Source organism: Phodopus roborovskii, unplaced genomic scaffold (assembly GCF_943737965.1).
Source record: "Phodopus roborovskii unplaced genomic scaffold, PHOROB, whole genome shotgun sequence".
In the NCBI taxonomy this organism is placed as follows: domain Eukaryota; kingdom Metazoa; phylum Chordata; class Mammalia; order Rodentia; family Cricetidae; genus Phodopus; species Phodopus roborovskii.
The window spans coordinates 34,151,044-34,173,175 of NW_026126433.1; the positions used below are offsets into that span (position 1 = coordinate 34,151,044).

Below are 22,132 nucleotides of genomic sequence, written 5' to 3' on the forward strand. Positions count from 1 at the left end.
GGCACATGGCACTACTTTCTATATAGGTTTCTCTACAAAGACAATGCTTTCACTCACACATAAGTACCAAGATTTCTAAAATATTCAATAAATAGTAAAGCATCTCATTTTATACTGAAAGAGTATCCCCTCTACCCTGACCTGACTTGATGAAAAAGACAAAAGTAAAGCCTCACTTTTGGCTTAAAAATTTTAGCTATTATATCAATAATTCCAGGCAATAAAAGCAGCAAAACTTCAGGGTTACTTTAAAACAAGGAAACACAGTCCCAGTTAAGTAATGTGACAGTTTATCATCTATGAGGACATAGCCCAAGCTAGAGGGCAAGACCTTGTTTCAAATAAACAACACCACCATCCCACCCCTGCCGCAAACCACATAACCCCTTTTCCAAGGCCCTCCAATTTTGACCATAAGATTAATTCATTCGAAGTATGGATAATGAAAAGGATCTGAATGGCCCCAACATACCTGATTAAATGGAGGTCCCTTCGCATAAGGGCTTTTTGCTACTGAAGGCTGAGCAGGTGTCTGAGAAGAGGACTTAGTGCCAGAAGCTTCATCTACTTCTTTTCGGTTTTCTGTGCTTTCAGAGGTTTTTGAATTTTGATCCTCACTGAAGATGCAAAAGGGAGAAGAAATCAAAAAAGCAAAGTAGAAGAAAATGTATAAGGTAATGAATGAGAGGTATGGGACCTAGTGATGTTAGTTCATTCAACAATACACTCCATGTCTCTGTAGCGGCTTGAGGACTAGTTAGTGCACATCAAAGTGTAAGTAACATAGCAATATGGCAGGTGCTCAACCTGAATACTCATCTGTGATGCAAAAAATCCTAACATAAATTTTTTTGTTCTGTCAAAAAATTCACCTGAATGTATATAATTACTGACTATATTCTAATTTATTCTGGTTCAGTAAAATAAATCAAATTAGCATATTAAAAAATCTCAACACATCACAGGCACCTCACAGATGACTATCATGAAATTCTAGCATACTACAATGCCATGGCTGAGAAAATTCTCAATTGGGCATGTAAAAGCCTAACTTTTATTATATAATCACCCATATACATTCCTTATTTGGATGCCCCTTTTCCTTGATTAGCTGTACTGTATTCATTAAACTTACTAATCACCCCCCCAACTCGGAAATACTCCAGGAGAAAAGGGGAAAAAATCTGCATACAAAAAATGTCAATGAATGAAGTATCTCTATAGAAACAGTTCATGTTCTAACAACAAAAATCACACTGTTAATAGCAAAAATGTCACGAGTTACCTGATGTTCTCTTTAGGACTACTACTTCCTTGCTCATCGTCATCACTGAAATTAAGCTGTTCTGTATAATCTACTTCCATCTGAGCACCTGTTAAACAAATGAAAATTTAGAAGGGCTTCCTAACATCAATTATGCTAACCTAAACACCTATCAGTTTAAAATGCTTCACAACTTTTGCTTCTTACCTGCCCAACCTTCATCAGCTTCAGCATCTAGGTTATCAAATTTATCAAGCTCCTTCAGTTCTGAAGCACTAAGGATGGATGGGCGTTCAGGCTCAGAAGCCCACGAAGGAGGAGGACCTCTTCCTCGAAGGCCCCTAATGAATGGGAGGGCAGAAAAACAAAAAAATGCACAAGTTTAAATTATATTGAATTGAGAGTATTAAAACACTGGAATTTAGTTCATTGCAGTTCAACATTAGTGTTTCCTATAGTCAGATATACACTGGCCATGACATGACTACAAAGAAAGCATTATTATATAATAGGTAGCTTAAATAATTCTTTTACTTAAAAATGCATTTATTAGTAACATTATTTAAGAGGATTGTAAAAACCTCATATTAAGCAGAGAGAAGAACGGGGTGACCAACATGACAAGAAAAGGGGAGAAATAATTATCACTGGTTTTAGGATGATTTCCTATTTGCAGAATTTTGTGTCAATTAGATTTTTCAAATTACTGAACTATTTTAGGTAGCTAATTATTCAACAGCAATTGTCCTTTTGAGACTAGAAAAAAAAATATTCAACATTCGAAAAAATCTTAACATGCATGCATCTCTTATTGGCTTTAAGTCTTACTTGTTTGTTTCAGATAAAGAAGGTGGGAACCTCATGGGACCATGTAGAGGAGGATATGCCATCCTTGGGTACTGTTGAAACATCTGTGAAGAAAACAAGTTTAGTAACTTATGATACACAAATCTAGTTTGAGTAGCTTTTAAAATGTAACCAAGTATGAATGATTAAAGCAAGTGACATGAATAATAAAACTTTACCTGCTAATACAGACAGCATTAGTCCTCACTAACAAACTATTACAGCAAGGAACCATTTGCAAGAACAACGATAGCACAAAGTTGTCTTTGTTTTCAAGGTAGGAGGAGTCTTAATATATAGCCTTGGTTGAGCTGGAACTAGCTATCAAAATAGCTGGTTATGAACTCAAGGGATCTGCTTGCCTTAAAGGCATATGCCCTCATACTCCACCTCCAGAAAATCCTAACACAGAAGTATTAACTAGGGCATATGAAGAACCTCTGTATCTCATTAATAGAATTATAGTTTATGTCATGACATGAAAAATGTACAAGCCACAAATTCATAATGTATGAACCCCAGAAAGCTTTATCCAAGTAGGAATTTTTGAGGTAAAACAACTGGAAAGACTTATTGATAAAGAGGAACTCCAAGTAACAGAAAGGAAAAGCACAGAACCAAAATTAGGGAAAGAGATGAAACATGTTAAACATGGCATAGAAAACAGGTTCGCAGCCAAGTTATTATACAAGATGACATAATTAAAATCTGAAGAAAAAAAAAAAGGTCAAATTGATTTTTTGTGGAATCTCAGCTTTGAAAAGCAAAGCTTAAAAATGGGGAGGGAGATTGGAGGGCAGGAATTCATCCTAAGGTCTGGAAGGGGAAATTCTAAAACAGTACTTCCTCATTTACAGACACAAGCCAAATGATGTAAATAACATCAGTTATGTCTCTTAAATATTCTACATGTACCCCAAACCGGATTAGCTTTTGCTAAAAAATTATTTTACCATGAAAAATATCTTTTCACATAAGGAATTTATACTTGAAAAGGGCTCTGCTTGTATGACTATACTTTTTAAAGAAGGCCATGTAGGGATGAAACAAGGTCAAATTAAACAACGGATGAAGTACAACTGCAAACTTTTAAGAAAAATGGAGGGGGTTGTTTGGCTGCAGCACACACATATATTGAAAAGAGTAAAAGTAGGAAAATAATCTTTAGTTTATTAGCTCCTCCCTTTGATGATTCAGACATAGATGTGGAGTATTCCTTTACACAGAATAAGGTTAGGAGAGCCAGACTAGGAGAATGCTGGGAAGAAGAAAAGTGGAGTCTAGAGTTGCCAACTAGATATAGAGGGAGTAGAAGAATGTGCAATGCTAATAAAGGTACTGAGCCATGTAGCAGATTATAAATAAGGAATATGAGATAACTTAAAATGTTTAGAACTAGTTACTAATAACCCTAAGCTATTGGCTGAGCATTTATAGTTAATATAAGTCTCAATGTGTTTATTTGAGAGCAGATAGAACTCAACTAACAAATGGCTCCCAGTGTCCAGGGCAATGTACATTCACATAAAGCTTGAGAAAGCTTAAAAAAAAAAAAAAAAAAAACAAACAAAAAGGTAAGAAAGAAAAAAAGGTTCTAAACATACAAAAATGGGAGCTAAATATGGCTTCCTAGTCTCTCAAGTCACCCACTGTACAGAAACTCATCTCCTGCCAGCTGCCAGTACACCATGAGCTAACCCAAGTTCCCATAGTCTCTCACATGGGCAGCAGTACAGGGTGGAGGTACTGAGAGGTGTTTCTCAGCTGCTGCCTGTATGCTTAAACTTCTAATGCAAGTTCCCTCAGCACCCTGCATGGTGAATTTGGGGTTTTGCTCATGCACACAAAAAAGGTTGCAGATGTGAAGTAAGGAGAGATTCAGATGCAAAGCCGCTCTAAATGGGTCGTAGTGTATTGAAAATGAACATAGGCTTAGAAGAGAAAAGACAAAGAACACACAAAAATAGTTTAAAAATAAAGTCCTTAAAGAGGGAATAAAGTTACATAAAAGGGGGAAAAAACCCCATAAAGATTAAAAACACAGAGTCTGGATCCTGTAAGTTATAGTGTTGTCTTTGTAAATTTTTTAGCTGCTTGGACTCAAGGGATTGTGAGGACTGCTAAATTAAACCAAACTATACATCTTGAAAATTTCTTGACTTCAAAATTTAAGTCAAAAAGTTTATTGCTTTGAATGAAGGAGAGGTTATGTTTTTATTTCCACAGGAAATGAGACGGATATGGATTCATTCTGGGTTAAAGAAAATCAGGTTTGATCAAGTAAGAACCCTGAAATTCTGACTACAAACATAAATCTAAAAGATCTACAAGACATGCAATGTATATTTTACCTGATCAAATGTAACAAAAAAAAAATCATCTTTGGTTAACTTATGTACAATGCACAATCTATACTTGTATGTTACCTTTAAAAGTTTATGTATTATCAGTACAAGGGAACGAGACACCCAATGAAATGAATGGTCCAAGTGTCCAGCATCCAAAACAGCTTCAAAGATGCCGCCTGAGATGGTCCAGCCTTACAGACTACTCCAGCTGGGATTATTTATTATACCAATTTTCTCAAACTTCCCCCAAAGATAACAGCACCCACAACAAGTAATTTAGAGAATAACATCCACATTCCCAAAAGATTGATTATGAATGTTTGTTATCATTTAAGAAGGGTTGGTCACATATTGTTATTGGTCATAGGAAAAAAAGCTAAACAAAGGCATTAAATTCCAAGATCTCTTTTTTATCTAAAGGAAAAAAGGGGAATAGAATATAGAAAGGATAGGATAAAAGGGTAGATTATTGCAGGTGGATCTCTGTGAGTTTGAGGCCAGCCTGGTCTACAGAGTGTGTTCCAGGACAGACTCCAAGCAATAAAGAGAAACCCTCTTGAAAGAAAAAAAAAAGTTGTAATAGTCAAACTTAGGTCATGTTAGCTATGTTTTTCAAGCTCATACACAAATATATTTAGACAGATGGTCTTCAAACACTTCAAAGACCCAAAGAGTATGGCATTTAATATGTTTAATAACCTAAGGCTTTTCATGACAGTCAGACAAATTTGCTCCTGGCAGCACCAATCTACTTCAGAGAAGATGGGTATTGAAAAACTCTGAATGAAGTTTGCTTTGTTTATGCCAAAAACTAGCCTTGTGGGCAAAGAAACTGCCCTTGACTCAACTGCTGACATTGTCCAAACTGTAACAGCAACTGCTAACCTTTGCCAAGACAAGGTAGAAGAACAGTCTTTCAAATTCCTGCTTCAGATATACCAGGCTTATAGGCCAAACTGGGATGTCCCAATGACACAGAAGAACCTATGGTGACTATCCAGGAAGCCTGATGTCCCTGAAATTAGGTAATATCTCACCTTTCTGGGGTTTTTAATGGAGTTGAAGACTAGATAGTTATAATTTACCTTAGTTATGATAAAAAAGGTCAAATAGATGTAACCTTAGATTCAAGGTAAGATAGATAGTATTTTCTTTAATTTTGCCAAATACAAATGGATTAGATATTACAACTGTAATTCTTAATAACTGTTTTTGTTATACTTTTAATATGTTAAAGTTAAAACCTTTTTTATTTAGACAAATGGGAGGGAAATGCTGTGGAATATTCCTTTATACTGTGTGAATACGTCACTGTGATTGATTTAATAAAGAAGGCGACTGGCTAAAAGCTGAACAGGATAAGGTAAGGCAGGAGAATCAAGCTAGAAGAATGCTGGGAGGAAAAAGTGCAGACTCTGGAGCTGACAGATGCAGAGGGAGCAGGAGATGAACATGACAGGTTAACAAAGGTATCACCGTGTAGCAGAGCATAAATAAGGAAATGGGTTAACTTAAAATGTAAGGACTAGTTAGCAATAAGCCTGGGCTACTGGCCAAGTACTGATAACTAATATAAGCCTCAGACATGATTAATTTTATTTGACTTATGGCTTGAAATTCAGTTTGTCATACATTAATGCAGAAACCATTCCTAAATTCTCAATATATACTTGTATTAAAAGATGTTTGCATTTAATAACACTTTTGTGTAATAACACTTTTTTCAACCAGAATCAGAGGCAACTGGTACTGAAACATCCTTCTCTTTGCTTTGACATTCCAACATTCAAACCTAGAAGCTCAAAAATCTGTAAGAAAAATGTAAAAATTGGAAGGCAACAGTGTAATCCTTTTTTAAGATCAGGTAAATTTATAAAGGTTTTTTTTTTTAAAAAAAAAAAAATCATACTTGTATACTATGATGTTATCTTTCAGCATTGGGAAGTCAAGGCCAGGGTCTCATACACAATGAATTGTAACCTTCCACCCTTAGAAAATTCTTAACAAGTCATTTCCTTCTGCTGTGCTAGAATGGTTAAAACACAACAGACAGGAAGGTGGCACATACAATTTGAAACAATTCAAAATATAAAACAATGAAAGAGGCACTCACAGGTAACAAAATCCCTAACTAGAAATAGGAACTTAATGGGGGAATGTCCTTTTATATATATATATGTTTCTCTTATTTGTTGATGAATAAAACATTGTTTGGGCAATTGAGGCAGGAAGATTGATGGAACTAGGAGACTACGAGAATTCTGAGAAAGGCAGAGTGTAGAGACTCTGAAGACAGGATGTGCTAGGCATTCTCTGGTAAGACCATGTAGAAATAAATAGATTAGTAGTTATGGCTTAATAATTACTACAGAGCTAGCTAATAAGAAGTCCTAGCCATTAGGCAATAGTTCTATAAATTAATATAGCGTCCATGTGTTTATTTGGGGCTCAAGGGTGGCAGGAACTGGTAGGACAGAAACCTCCAGCAACATAAACTGATCACAAACAACTGATTATTGCCTGGATCCTAATAACCACCAAATATTTAAGAATTCATTTTTTAGATTTTAGCTGTGTTAATGGCACTATGCACTTTACCAAGTGGTCTCCTTTTAAAATACAAAATACTTAAAAAACAAACAAACCAAACCAAACCAACCCCCCCCCCAAATGAAATATAGCATCCAGGATTGCTTTAGTAACCTCAAATCACAGAGAATGGGCATTTACCAGTGTTTTTCTGTAAAAATTAATTTAGGTAGGCATAACAACATGCCTATAACTTCAGCACTCAGTAGCGTGAAATATGACTAATTTTGAAGCCTGCTTTAACTTCATACAAATCTTGTCTCAAAGAAGACCACAAAATAGATTTAAAAACTTAATCAGAATTTAAACAGTTTTTAAACTTTTTTTCCCCCTAGCCATGAACTATCCCTTGGGCAATATAGTAAATCCTATGAACCTCTTCTCAGAAAAATGTTTTAAACCCATAATCCAAAATACACACTGATAAAAAGAACTTGTACTAAATTGTATTTCCACAATAAATAAAAGTTGTGATATGACAATATATGTGCATCTTTTGTTTGTTTTTGAAGTAGGGTCTCACTACATAGACCAGGCTGGTTTCAAACTCAGTGTTCCACCTGCTTTTGCCTACTAAGTGCAGTGAATTAAAAGTGCAGGTTACCATATCTGGCAATATATGCTTCTTTATTGACCTCTGGATCCAATGTTGAGTGCAATGTGCTGTGAAAATATGTTATCTCTACTAAGGATAAAACCACCTGTGCTACATATAATTTGCTTACTTTACTAAACTCACAATTCATTTTTAGTTAGTTGGTAATGAGACCAAGACTGTTCCCTAGTCCAATTTTCTTCTTGAATCCCAGAGTAGAAAAATGTTTTCACTGTTTGGCAATACTCACATACGGAGGCATAATAGCTCTATACTGAGAAGCAAGAGCAGGCTGTTGTCCATTCAGTTTGGCCTGTGGGGGACCACAAGCTATCCTCTTCTCCACCACTTTGAGAATATCATTTTGTTCTGATGTTATAGCCATGCTATCATCCTGGCCAAGTTGCTTTTCATCCTGATCAGAGGAAGGTGAGCCAGTAGATTTACCACCATCTCTCCAACAAGCAACATCTGGTATGGAGAAAAAAAAGGAGTAAGAAAATACTTTGTAGCAATGAAACTACCAGCCTAAGCACATTTCAAGAAAATGTCATCAAGTAAAGGCAGTAAAGAGGTGGGGGAAAAACTCAACATGCAGGTGGGGTCTTCTGTTAAGTATCTTAATGCACTTAGGCAATCTAGAGTCATGGCTTCCAAAGTAGAAAAGAATGCCATCAAAGGAGGACAATTAGGATCCCTATGAAACTTTATCAGTATTTCTGTAGATGCTGAAAATCACTACTGTCATTTGGTCTATTGTCAGATAGTCATGTTTCAAGATATATGAGTGTTCTAGAGGCAAGTAAGTAAGGTAAGGTGCAGCTCGGAAGAGTTGATGAAGGTGCTCATATCCATTTACTTTCAGTCAACTACTATTAAGTTACATGGGCCCAGAGGTACAAAGTCAGTGAAATTATCTTCTTCAAATCCTTAACCATGTAAAACCACTGTGTAGTTAGTTTTAAGGAAACCTTAAACAGAAATTGAAAGAGATAAATATTCCCCATTCTAGAAAAAAGTCCAATCTGTCTCTCCATCACTTATTTTGAGGAAGACATATGAGCAGTACCAGTAAAAGGGGCTGTGTGAGTATCCCTTAGTCATAATATCTAACTAGTCATTTGGATTCCTATACTTCAGAAACAGTGGGAGGTCATATGTTGGGGTTAGTTTGTTGACTCACAATGCTAAATTTATTAGGAGGCAATAAGTAACTTCTGAATCAAAATTTATTAACCAACTGCAGAAATAATGGAGCGGACACACTTCTAGTATGAAGGTTAAAAAATAAGAATAGAGGATATATTCAGGCTTGACAAGAAATAGGTAGGCCTAAAATGTGAAATACAATATAACATTCAAAATATGGACCTATTGTTTGTCAGAGAAACATCCTGAATATATTATCTGTTGAAATGCTTAATGACGACAATATGAAGCTAAGGCATTTACATGTCTCTCAAACATTTCATGCTTCTATTTTTAGTTTCTGCTTTATAAAGTACATAAAAAAAAAAATCCTCCACTATCCAAAATAATTTATTTCCTCAGTTTGAGTTCAGAAAGCAAGAACTGTAGAATACAGAGTAAAGAAATGGATAGATCTTATACAACGGGGGGGGGGGGGAGGTGCTGAAAAACTTGTGGCTGTAAAAAGATCATATATGGCCAAGCACAGTAGCATTTGCCTGTAATTCCAGAACTTTTGAGGCTGAGGCAGATGCATGCACACAAAGAAGAAGGAAAGGAATGGACAGGGTAAAAGGGCAAAAGGATCATATATTATGTTTTTACAAGATAACCCCGACATCTTGCCATTTAGTAAGTAATTTACTCAACTTTGATTTAGGAACTTAGGTATAATTATACATTTCCAACAAGCTCTCAAGTTATAGTGGTACTATTGTTGGTTCAAAACCCCATGTTTTAAGTAAATACAATAATAGTTTCAAGAAAGAGAAAAAGTGATATACATAAGAGCACACATGAGGTGGTATCACAAGATAAAACAAGTAGAAAGCATTCTCACTTGGTGGGCGTAAACTGGGGCCAGGTCCATAGTTTTCATCATTTGTTTCTTTGTCTTTTTTTTCCTGATCTCCAGCTGCCTGCAGACTGGGAAACTCCTGCTGAAATTGACTATTCACTTGGATTCCTACAAATTACAAAAAAAAAAAAAAAAAAAAAAAAAAAGAGCTAACTTTTATAATGAAGAAGATAAATCAAGCAACCCTCCCAGGACAGAGTTGTTACTTCTTTCTCATGAATTATTCCAATGATTGTTTATGTTAATAAAACTATTAAACTGTACCATAGCCTTTGAAAAGTTAATGAACAGCCATGAGGAGATAAAACTTTTAAAGAGAGGACACTGGCAGATATAGTACAGAGGACAAAGGGAAGTTGAATGGGCAAGTGAAGTGTTAAGTTTGTTTATTATGACTCTCCTCCTACTCAAGTCCAACTTCTCTGCTAAAAGCTTTTAATGACTAGTTTAAATTATATTATTGAAATAGACTTACTGGCCAAATACTACCAAGTCCCAAGCAAGGCTAAAATGTTTTCATTTGATTTACTACTTTAATTTACCACTAAATAATTTAAGAACATCTCACACATTTGTTCATTTTTATAAGCAGTAGTATAGCTACTACTGTGTTTTATGAACATTCTTTAACTTTCTAACTGCTCTATGTCAGAAGTCCTGACAGGGTATGTGAAAAAAGTTTGAGACATTTGGGGAAAGTAATACACTGTCTATATACAATGTAATTTGTATTGATCAGTGCTGAGGGTACAACCCATGTCCTTTGAATGGTGTCTGGATACTCAGTTTTTTTAAAGGTAGAGAAATTTAATTAGCCCAATACTTTACAAGGATATGAATATATCTCATTGTCAATACTTTCTACCTGGATTTCCTGCATGGCTGTTCAGTAACTATCAAACCTAACCAGAAACCCCAGCTAATGTCCACTTACCATCTCCTTGCCCACCTTGCTTGTTACTGGCCCATGATTTGGGAGCAGGTGCCACTTCTGGGGGAGCTGCAACCCCAGGTTTTGGCTGTGCAGGTGACACTTCTGGTGCTCTTTAAAAAAATATTAATCCATTATTTCAGATATTACAGGTTTAAATATTTTCAATCATGTATATTAAGTGTGCTAATTTTGGCTACAATTTTAATACTTATAGATTATAGCTGCATCTCTCATAAATGGTTTGCCCCTGTGTTGTTACCTTTAAAATTATGGCTGTTTTCTTCCATTCATCTCTACTTTTGAAGAACCCAGAGATGACAGCCCTGCTTAATTTCCATTTTGTTAAAAAAAAATACTATAACTGAAAATAGCTACTAATACAATGTTTCAAAGAAACACATATAAACAGAAATGTAAGTATATACAGACAAACAGTTATGGTTGATAATTAGGGGTGAAAGCTAGATCAATGACAGTTGACAGATCCATCACTGCATTACAATTCAAACATGCAATAGCAATCTGTCTAATCCATTCTCATGAATAAAACATGATTAAAAATAGTCTATAGTTTTATGCAATCCTTGTAATGTAATATTTAAAAATAAAAAAGTTAACTCAAAAGACTAAAGAATAACAGTATTATTTTTTGGTACCCCCAACTCTAGCTTACTTGTTACTATAAAATAATTATACAAAAACAACTAACTTTCCACAAAGGTGGTCAAGTACATTAAAAAAATTAAGCAGAAATACCAAAATTTGATAAGATCTGTACAAAGCAATGTAAATTCTACAATTCAATTCTACCAACTTACTCCCCCGCCCATTTCCATGTGTATCTGTAATCTCTGTTTTTGCAACAGGGTTTCTCTGCATACTCCTGGCTATCATGGAACTCACTCTGCATATCAGGCCCCCCTTGAACTCATAGATCTGCATGTCTCTGCCTCCTGGAGTGCTGGGATCAAAGGCATGTGCCACCACCACCCAGCATTATCTTTTTAACTCTCTCAGAATTAATCGAGACTTATTAAATAAAGCACAGTGCTAGGTCCCACATTCAGATAAAAGTTGGCAGTAGATATGGGCAGGGCTTATAGATGTGTTTCTAGGATGTTTTAAGCTTATTTTTCATATTGTTGCCAAGTAGTGTTAAAGTCCAAGACTTTATCATTCTTAGATAGGAGGCATGAGATGAGCAAGAAATAACAAGCTGACTTATTTTTTCATCTGATGAAAGATCTTTCTAAATCTTATTTTTTTGTCATATAGTGTTTTTATATGTAATATAGACAAATCTCTCAGCACATAGCAGTTACTGACATAAAAGTTCCCTACAAAGAAATAAATATTTTATTCTAACAGACTTTTACTCACTTTTCTTCTTCATGCTGCTCTTGTTTTGATGCCCATCCTGTGCCGTCCTTGGGCACAATATTCACATTAGGATCGTTGCCTTTGTTCTCTGCTTTGAGACTTGGGAGGTTAGCTGGTGGAGGCATCCGCCGGGAAATACCAACTTTTCCAAGACTTTGTAACCCATGTCGAGCTGCAACTAAAAGATCAGTAACATCAATTTTCTTAGAATATCTACTGTATTATCCATGTTATTCTTCAAATACAGATGAAGAGGAGTCAATGGAGTTTCTGAATAGTCCCTAATCTTAAACTGGAGCTCTGTAAACTCAGTTCAGAGTAAAAAATAAACTGGCCACTGACAGATAAGCTAGCTTGGGAGCAAGCAAGACCTGTCTCACAAAACAAAAAACACCACCAAGCCACCGCTACCAATTTCTAAAAATGCAACACTATATACTATGGTCCCAGGGGTAGTACAATGCTAGTTTTAAGATGTTTTCAGGCAACTTATACTATATTCAAAACTTAAATGTTGAGAAGAAAGCCCAAAGTGATAGCACACATTTTAACTCCACAATTTGGGAGATAGAGGCTGAGAATTCCAAACACCCATGTTTGACAGCTCACAATCATGCAATTTCAGCTCCAGGGGGATAGATATATCATATCTCTGACCTCTGCAGTCATCTGCACTCAATGTCCACATATATGCATGAAAATAGACAGACACACACACAACTAAAAAATAACAAATCTTTCAAAAGTTCTGTGAAAGTGCAAATTTTCAATGATAAAATATTTAGTCCATATTCTCTGAAAAGTATGTGAATACAAAGACCAATATAAATGGGCTTGCCCTAACCTCTAATCAAGAGCAGTATATAATAAGTGTCATCAACATTAACAAATCCATGAACCAGAAATGCTACTGGATCTACTCACCTGTAGTCTTCTGTGTTTCCAAGGACTTCCCTTTGTAAGTATTAAACAAACTGAGTGTTGCATACTTTTTCCCATCCTTTGCTTTTGTGCTCTGGCCTGACTTCTCCGACATTTCGGTGGAAACTCATCGAGTCCAAAACCTCCTGCCACACCCCTTAAAAGTAGTCTTTGTGTTACATGAAAGACAAATAAGAGGCATTTTTTTAGTATTAGCTGACTAAAAAGTTTAATATTTACATCTCAGTATCTCCCCACCCTATCTTTTTAAAAAGATAGGTAATGAAGGAGCTATTTATCTTCAATGCACATGCCAATATTTTCACAGACCTCCTTAATATAGGCCAATGTTAGCCAAAATAAAACTATTAGGAACTTGACAAATACATTATTTACAATTGTTTCTAAGTGCTAAAAAGTATCCCAGAGAATGGGTTATAATCCTAAGGCAAATGTTCTACCATCAAAACTATCTACAACCCCAGCCCTACAGATATACATTAAAATAAGCATGTCTATTTGTCCTTTGATAGGTTATGAAAGACTTCCCTGTCATCAAAAGAACTACACGTGCAATTTTTTGAGTTCTGCCTGTCCGTCTAGCTATCCATCTACCTACACAAATATGTTCTATTAATTAATTTCAATAGTATTACTAATAATGTGTATTTTAAAGGGAAGTATGTATGGCCAGGCATGGCCAGGTATAGTGGCCCAAACCTTTAATTCTAGCATTGTGAGGAAGAAATAGGTAGATTCGGGGCCAGTCTGGTCTACAGACTAGGCTATCCACGGTGACACACTGAGACCCTGTACCAAAAGGTGCTGGAGTTGGGGTGGCAAGATATGCATGTACTTAATTATACACTCTAACACACTTGCAATTTTCAATTTCATCATACAGGAAGAATTACATACAGTGACAAGGAGGAACAAATATATTAAGACTTATGAATAAGCACATTTACAGATTCTCAATTCTTGCTATACATTAGCGTTGCTTAGACATTAAAATTATACTAATACAGGAGTGGGAAGCTAAGCAGTAATGTCTAGTTCTGAAAATTTTCAAGTGACTCTAATGTATAACCAGCCTTAAGAATCACTGTATCTTCCCTCACTCCAAATCACAACCTAATTCTTCCTACTGTGGGGCATACCTTATCTTGAGTCATAAGGAAGTCCATCAAAAAGTCTATACTTCCAAAACAAACTGGTAAGTACTTCCAAATACTCCATCCCACTCACCTATTATATTTTTCTGTTTTGATAACATTTTAACTGTACATAAGGATATTTAAGGAGAGTTGTTTACCAGCATAATAAGCCGAAAAATTAAATCAGAGGATACACTTAAATATGCTAAGCAGAACTCAAGAAACCCAAATATCAAATCCCTGAACAGAATTCACCAAGCAATAATAAAACTAGCAATGTGTTAAAACATTCAATTCATAAAGCAAAGCAACACTAGCATATGCCTGCAATCCCTTCATCTGAGTGAGAATAGAAACAGGGGGAGTTCAGGAGTTCTAAGACAGCCTGGGATACAAACTGAAATCCTGTCTCACAAATTAAAAGACCATATGCCATTATCAAATATAATTTATTCTTGGGAGAAAGATTGATTTAACATACAACAAGCAATCAACTTCAACTTGCTCTCAAATCTGATAACTTGAGCTTAATTCCTAGGGCAACCTACAACCTGAGAGGGGGAGAACAGATTCCAAATGTTGTCTTCTAATTCCACATGTGGGTGGTGGCATGTCCATGTTGCCATACCCCTTAAAATAAATAAGCACACACCTTTAATCCCAGATTTCAGGAGGCAGAGGCTCTCTATGAGTTCACCAGCCTGGTCCACATAAATGTATTACAGGATTACAAGAGCTGTGTAGGAAAACCCTATCTCTGAGGATGAGGTGGGGGGGGGGTGCATTTACCATACTGTAAAGTACAATTGCTTTAAATTTAAATTAGGAAGGAAAATATATGCTCACTAAAACTGAAACGAAGAAAAATTAAGGATATATATATATATATATATATATATATATATATATATATATATCAGAAAAACACCCCATATTCTTATGAGGAAAATACTGTTGTTAACCTGATTCAGAGTAGTAAACAAACTCAAGGAAGTTCAATTGATTGAATTGAAATACCAGTGATATTTTTCAGATAGAAACACACAAAATTTCTGTAAAACTATGAAAGCTCCCACACAGGACTCCCCCCAGTGCCCCCCGCCCCGAGATCTGGGATGGGCCAGAGGTCTTATGAAACTGCCCAGTTGATAATTTGATCTTATGTGTCTAAGAGTAGTTGGGAGCATTGGAAGTCACAGGATGCTTGACTGAAAACTATACAGGAAGGAGGGAATAAACCTGAAGATCTTTCTCCCTTTTTCAAAATGGTGGTGCTTCATAACTGGTACTGGTTTACATAGAAAAACAAATGGGGGGAAGGAGGGACAGAGAGAGGGTGGAGAAAGAGGGGGGGGGAGAGAGAGAGAGAGAGAGAGAGAGAGAGAGAGAGAGAGAGAGAGAGAGAGAGAGAGAGAACTGGCCTAATAGACACACAGAAGCCCCAGAAACATAGGCCCAAATAGGCATCTCTCAAACACAAGTTTCTTAAGCTAGTACAGCAAAGGAAACCTATGAATACTACTAGTGTTAATATAATTTTGTATTATCTTTATGAACAACATAGGGACTCCTCAAAACTTAGTTTCCTTTTCTGTGTATTTTTCAAAGGAAATGAAATTATCACCTCATAGAGATAATCATGCTCCTATGTTCATTACTCCATAGCAATATTTATACTAAATTAAAAATACGACATTCAAAGCGTATCTATCTTTAAGGATGAGTGGATTAAAAAAAAAAAAAAACACTGATGAACACAAACATGAAAACTTTTTGCCATAAGAAAGTTGATACTGGGGCCGGAGAGATGGCTCTGTTCTTCCAGAGGACCCAGGCTCAATTCCCAGCACCTACATAGCAACTCACAATGCCTGTACATGGCTGCATTAAATAAAAATAAATAAAAAAAAAAAAAAAAAAAAGTTGACACTGCTACCTGCAACCACACAGATGAACCTGTGGCTGAATAAATATGTTTTGATCATGTCAGGGATACAATGTCTCAAGACCCATGGAAATTAGAAACACCTTTCTTTGAGTAGAATTCCAATGTTGATACTGTGTACATACATAAACTAGCATAAAACTTCTTCATTCCCGATGTTTACATTAAGAAACCACTTGCCTAGAGAGACCTCGAGATATCTGCTAATCTTCCACCCCCATACATACATAAAAGTGCTTAGGATCCAGCTGATGCCAGTCCATCAAAGTGTCTACCATTTCTTAATTCCCTATCAGGATTCTAGGTCCAAATGGTACAAGCTGCAACACTGTCGGACATTTTGCTGAATGAAGTTAAGTCAAACACAGTAATAAATCAACACTGGTAATATATAACGAATTTCATTTATATGTGTAAAATTCAACCAACCAATGTACAGGAACAGCGAATAAGTGCTAGGAGGTAGAGAGGGAATTAGGTCAAAAGAAGAACATTGCAACTAGACAGCATGAGGATTACAATTAAAGAGTACTGTATACTGCAGATGTAGTAAAAACCATAATCCCAGCATCAGGAATTAGTTCATGGTCATCCTCACACAGTGAGATCCATATACACACGATGTCCTATCTCATCAACCAAGGAGTGTGGTGTTAAGTACTTTTAACACATGCCCAGGTAACAATGGAAAGCGAGGGTACAGTGATTTACTTAACCAGAGTAGTCACTTGGTGTTTACCAAAGCAGCACAATGTACACTTTAAATACACACAAAACCCAAACTTTAAAAAGGCAAAACAAAAGACTATAATAAATTATGAAGAAATTCTAAATACAAAATAAACAACTGTTTCCCGAAAGCCACAAAGTATTGGTTTTACATGAAACTAAATAAAACCTTCCAGATTAAAACGGGTTCTTGAATAGTTTACATTCTGTGTCTTTCTAAATACACCCTTCAATAGTCTTTCCAATAAGGATACTTTAAGTTAAAAAAGTAGACAAAAAATGCACCATTCAGAACACTGGAATATTTTTTTTTTTTTTTTTTTTTTTTTTGCTTTTAGAAGCCATAGGTCACTCTTGATTTTGTTTCATTTTGTTACCTAGTATGCTGCAAGTGGAAGGTTGTTATGATATGGCAATGATAATCAGGTCAAAGATAAAGGCAAACTATAATTTACTTGCATATAATGCTACAATTATATTTCTTTGTTGTTTTAAAACAGGGTCTCTGTATACAGTCCTGTTTTGTTCTCGAATGTAGGCAAAGCTAGAATTGAAATCATAGAGATCCTACTGTCTCTGCTTGGTATTAAAGGCATGGGTTACCATGCCTGGCCTTATATAATTTCTACAGGAACAGATTTGCAGCTCTAAAAAAGAAAAGTGGCAACTGAGAAAGGGCAAACCCAGAATTAAAAAAAAAAAAAGAAGAAGCTTAACTATGGACACTTTCAGTTTAAAATTAAACTTGAATTTTGCCTACTTACTTTCCAGTGTCTTGCATTAGATGGAGTGCCTACCTTGCCATCTCAATCAGGTTTACAAGTTCACTCAATAGAGAATAGCACTAACTAACTTGTTCAGAAATGAAGACGGCTACATCAGAACCCAAGCAACTCAATAAAAAGGTACCATCAGGATTTAGTTTCATTTTTGATGATTATAATGGACCACAAAATTTTGGCTACTTTATTTCTGAGAAACAAATTATCTCAGCATTGGAAGGCTTTATAAAGTAGTTCCAAGCCATTCAAAATCAGCCTATTAAATCCCAAAACCAAACCAAAAAAATGCATTATCAATTGAGTCTTTAAATAATTTCAAGTAGTTAGTCATTTATGTACATAGTCAGTATTTCCTAAAGAGAAAACTAGAAGAACTATGGTCAAAACCATTATAAATTTAATAAAAATCCAGACACAAAAGATCCAACCAAGCTAAAATACAATATTCAAAGAACCACTCCAGAGGCAGGTGATATGCTCAGTTACCACCCGTAGTGGTAGAACACCTGTTTAGCTTGGTGAAACCCTAGGAAAGAGGCCTAGCACCACAATGAACAAACCAACAAACAAAACTCTACTGGTGGGGGGATACAGTTCAAACACTCAGATTTAATTCTCAGCATGCAAAAACAAAACAAACAAACAAAAAACCAAAACAAAACCTGGAAGGTTTGCGCAACAGTTAAAGCTAAAGCAATGCAATTTACCACATTAACAAAGTAAAAAATAGCATGTATCTCCCCTGATGTGGAAAAAGCCAACATTCACTTCTGATAAAAGCTTAGTAACTCAAATGGAAAGGAACAATTACAGGATTGAACTGCTTACCCCTATCTCTTCAAAGATCAGAAACAGAAAGGATTCCACTTTGTTCACTAAAATTCTAGCCAACATAAGTCAAGCAAAAGGAAATCAGATTGAAAAGAATTAAGTAAAAATGTCTTATCTGTTGATCATAGGGCCACATATGTAGAAAATCAGGAAAAGTGCTAGGGGAAAACTTAGAAAACAGTGAGGCTTAAGACGTGTTAAATGAAAACTACATATGTATATATGCTACCAGGTTAATAGGCCAATACCCAAACTGTGTGTGTGTGTGTGTGTGTGTGTGTGTGTGCGCGCGCGCGCGCATAAGTGCTTATGCTTGGGTATGAATGAAGACGGAAAGCAAGCTATACTTTGGAGGAAAAAATACTTCAAAACCAACCTGGTAAAGGCCTCTTAACCCAGAAGATAGAGTTCTCAGAATTTAATCAGAGAAAACAAGTAGTTTTAAAAATAGGCATAAGACACAAGTGGCAAATAAAGTCTATAAACATACTTAGAATTATTTTTCACTGTATCCATACAATACTTCTACCCATTCTAGAGAATGACTAAAAATAACAAGTTTTGGTAAGGCTATGGAAAAACTAGAATTTTCATACACTGCTGATGAAAAGAAATGGCACTGTGTAGTCACTATGAAAAACAATTTAGTATTTACTTATCCCAAAACAATTATGCTGAATGAAAACTACTAAATACTTTTTATGTTGACTATATCCTAATATAGATTTGGAGGAAGGATAAGGCAGGGTTCCATGTAGCCTCAAATTCAACCAAGTACAAGACTTGGATTGTCCTGCTTCTACCTCTGAAGCATTTGAGTTATAGGCCTGTGCCAGCACAGCTGGTTTTAAGTGGAGCTAGGAATCAAATCCAGGGCTTCATGCACGCTAAGTATTCTACTAACTGAACCAAATTCCAGATCCTAAATGGGTTTTGTTACTTTGTTACTTTTTTTTTTTTTAAATCAATAGTTCCTAGATTCTTTGCTAATGGAGGTCTTACTATTAAATCCACTAGAGCAAATGTAGGCCAAAAACAGGTCAATAAGAGATCAGAGATAAGATTAAATCACCAGGCAGTGGTGGTACAGGACTTTAATCCCAGTATTCCTGGGGCAGAGGCTGGTGGATCTCTGTGAGTTGGAATCCAGCCTGGTCTACAGAGCTAGTACCAAGTTAGTCAAGGCTACACAAAGAGAAGCCCTGTCTTAAAAAACAAACAAAAAAGTATATTGGGGGCTGTATATAGATGGCTCAGAGGTTAAAAAGCTGCTTTTCCAGGACCTGGGTTCAATTCCCAACACCTTTTTTTCAAGGTGCTGGAAACTGACACTTCTTCTGACATTGCAGATACATACATACACTTTGGCACACACACATAAACACAGAATAATACTAAAAATAATCTGTCAGCAATACATACATTTAGATTTAGGGGCATGGGAGGACTGCAAGATGTGATGTTAGAAAGAGAAACAGCCCAGCAAGACAGGGAAAATGACAAATCAGAAGCCCTGATAAAAGAAAGGAAATGTATGCAACGATAATACAGGAGAAGAAAAAAAGAATCTTAGAAAATAGTAAGGGGACAACAAAAGCTGTTTTGCTTCTGGAACTAGCATGAAAACTGTTTAAGATTATAATCTCAAAAATTTAAGAGAATTAAAATTAAAGTCTGTGACAAGACACACACAAATTCAAAACCAATATTGCAAAAATGGGAAATAATCTATCAAAACACAATAAATATAAACCATATTTACATGCCAAGTGAAGTATTTCTATTACTAGACAAAACAAGAAGTTTAAAAATGGGTTCAACAGCAGGTATGGTTACAGACCTCTGTAATCCCAGTGTTTGGGAGGGAGAGAGAGAGGAAGAGGGGTCAGAACAGGGTCAGAAGTCTGAGACTGTCCTTTGGTTACACAGTAAATTTTAGGCAACCTGGGCTACATGAAAAACTTGTCTCAGAACAAAAAGTTGTCCTAACAATGAAAGCAGAAAAGGCAGAAATTAATAAATTAGAAAACAAAAGCCAGTAAGTTCAAGAGCTAGTTCTCGGGTTGTGGGAATCAAGCTAGCTAAGATCAGTGGCGCAGAATTTACTTATCAAGGCCCTGGGTGCAATCCTCACCACCAAAACAAATTAATCATACACAGAAAAACAAACCAAAACACCCCTCAACACAGATAGTCTAATTTTAAAAACTAAGATAAAATTAGTGAGCAGGCATGGTGTTTCATGCCCTTAATTCCAACACTTGGGAAGCAGAGGCAAGTGGCTCTGATTTGAGGCCAGCCCTGGTCCAGGGTTACACAGAGAAACCCTGTCTTGGAAAACTAAACAAAAAGATAAAACTAATGATAAAATGACACACAAAATTTGAGCCTTTAAGAAATAAGAGTTATCTAGGAAAACAGTACCATTTTGGATTAGAAAAACCAAAGGAAAGAAGAGTTGTTTAAAAGCTATCTAGCCTTCAACACCCCCACCTGTTTCCATACTGGCACAAATAGCCAGTTTCACATGGGAATTTTACTAAAACAAGTTCAAGAACTGTTCCAAGAAAATTATTGATGTAAGAATATGATTTGAATTTTAGGTTTGCAGAGAATACAGTGTTTAGATCTACACATTAAAAAGAATGCTCTGTACCATTTTTAATGTTCTAGAAGACTAAGCTTATTCCTCCCACAATTTTAAGGATTTTAAAATGGTCACCTACTCTATACAAAATTTCTCCAGGGGTATTTTTCTATCACTAGCCTTAAAAACATTAGTAAACTTTGGTATTTATTTTTCACACTTATAGACCCACAGTTTAACTTAGCAATGTATTTTGGGATCCACCCTTCAAAAACTAAGGTTTGGTATGTAAAATAATATAAAATTACTGAACTGAGTCTCAGCAGTACTTAAAATCATAAATTATGAAAAATTTACAAGCTTATTCCCCCCCAAAATCACACATTAAGAAAACAGTGGCATCAATATTCAGTTACTTCAGATGGTTCTCAAAAAAGTGCCCAAGATAATTTTATCATAATAATTTATTAAGGAGATACAATTTTTAAATTAAATAATGTTATTTATGATTAAAGAGATTCTATGTAGTGAATGTTTCCTTCCTCATAATTCAATAAAATATAAAATGCCAAAGATAAATCATTACAAACAGTAAGTTATGCCTCCATTAATAAATACACCCACCTGTTTAGAAAAATATCATTTTCAAGTTATAATAACATAAAAAGAACCACAGATTTTAAGAGGAATTTGTGTAACCAGAAAATTATGAAGTCCTAACCCAGAAGGGATGGTATTTAGAAACATAGTTTTGAGAGGTAATTGGGTTTAGATGATGACATAAAAGTCACAACTAGATCAACATTTTATATAAGGAGACAACAGAACTCATTCTGTTATGAGAGTATGATAAAAAGGATAGTGTCGGCAGGGGAAAATGTCCTCACTAAAAGAAACTACGGTAGCAACTGTAGATTGAGTTTCTAGCCTTCATAACTGAGAAGTAAATTTCCGGTGTTTAAGCCATCTAGTTATATTGAGGATGGGGACTGATATATTAAGTCTAAACACAGTATTTTATTACTTCAATTTAAACTAGATTTTCAAGTTAAAATGACCAAACATTCACCAGGCCCAAGTCATCCTAGTTTCAAGGTATTCAGTATTCATGAAATATAAACTTTCTAAAAAAGTTATTTATTTCCCCATCTTGTCTGTTTTTGAGACATTAATAAGT

At 35.6% G+C, this 22,132-nt stretch overlaps 1 protein-coding gene across 11 annotated transcripts in view; it reads right to left on the reverse strand.

Annotated features, from left to right (window-relative positions):
- The window catches only part of Prrc2c (proline rich coiled-coil 2C), a 78,635-nt gene that overhangs the window by 44,394 nt on the left and 12,109 nt on the right, over nucleotides 1–22,132 (reverse strand). For 7 of the 11 annotated variants that reach the window (XM_051186109.1, XM_051186112.1, XM_051186105.1 and 4 more), the window contains exons 2-10: nucleotides 12,928–13,093; nucleotides 12,004–12,181; nucleotides 10,624–10,733; nucleotides 9,672–9,797; nucleotides 7,893–8,113; nucleotides 2,093–2,175; nucleotides 1,472–1,605; nucleotides 1,286–1,373; nucleotides 473–617 (exon numbers count right to left, since the gene is read on the reverse strand). In XM_051186109.1, coding sequence (XP_051042066.1) covers nucleotides 473–617; nucleotides 1,286–1,373; nucleotides 1,472–1,605; nucleotides 2,093–2,175; nucleotides 7,893–8,113; nucleotides 9,672–9,797; nucleotides 10,624–10,733; nucleotides 12,004–12,181; nucleotides 12,928–13,039 — 1,197 coding nt within the window. In that variant the 5' untranslated portion in view covers nucleotides 13,040–13,093. The remainder of the gene's footprint in view (nucleotides 1–472; nucleotides 618–1,285; nucleotides 1,374–1,471; nucleotides 1,606–2,092; nucleotides 2,176–7,892; nucleotides 8,114–9,671; nucleotides 9,798–10,623; nucleotides 10,734–12,003; nucleotides 12,182–12,927; nucleotides 13,094–22,132) is intronic. The other 4 variants (XM_051186113.1, XM_051186108.1, XM_051186104.1 and 1 more) reach the window with 2 other exon arrangements.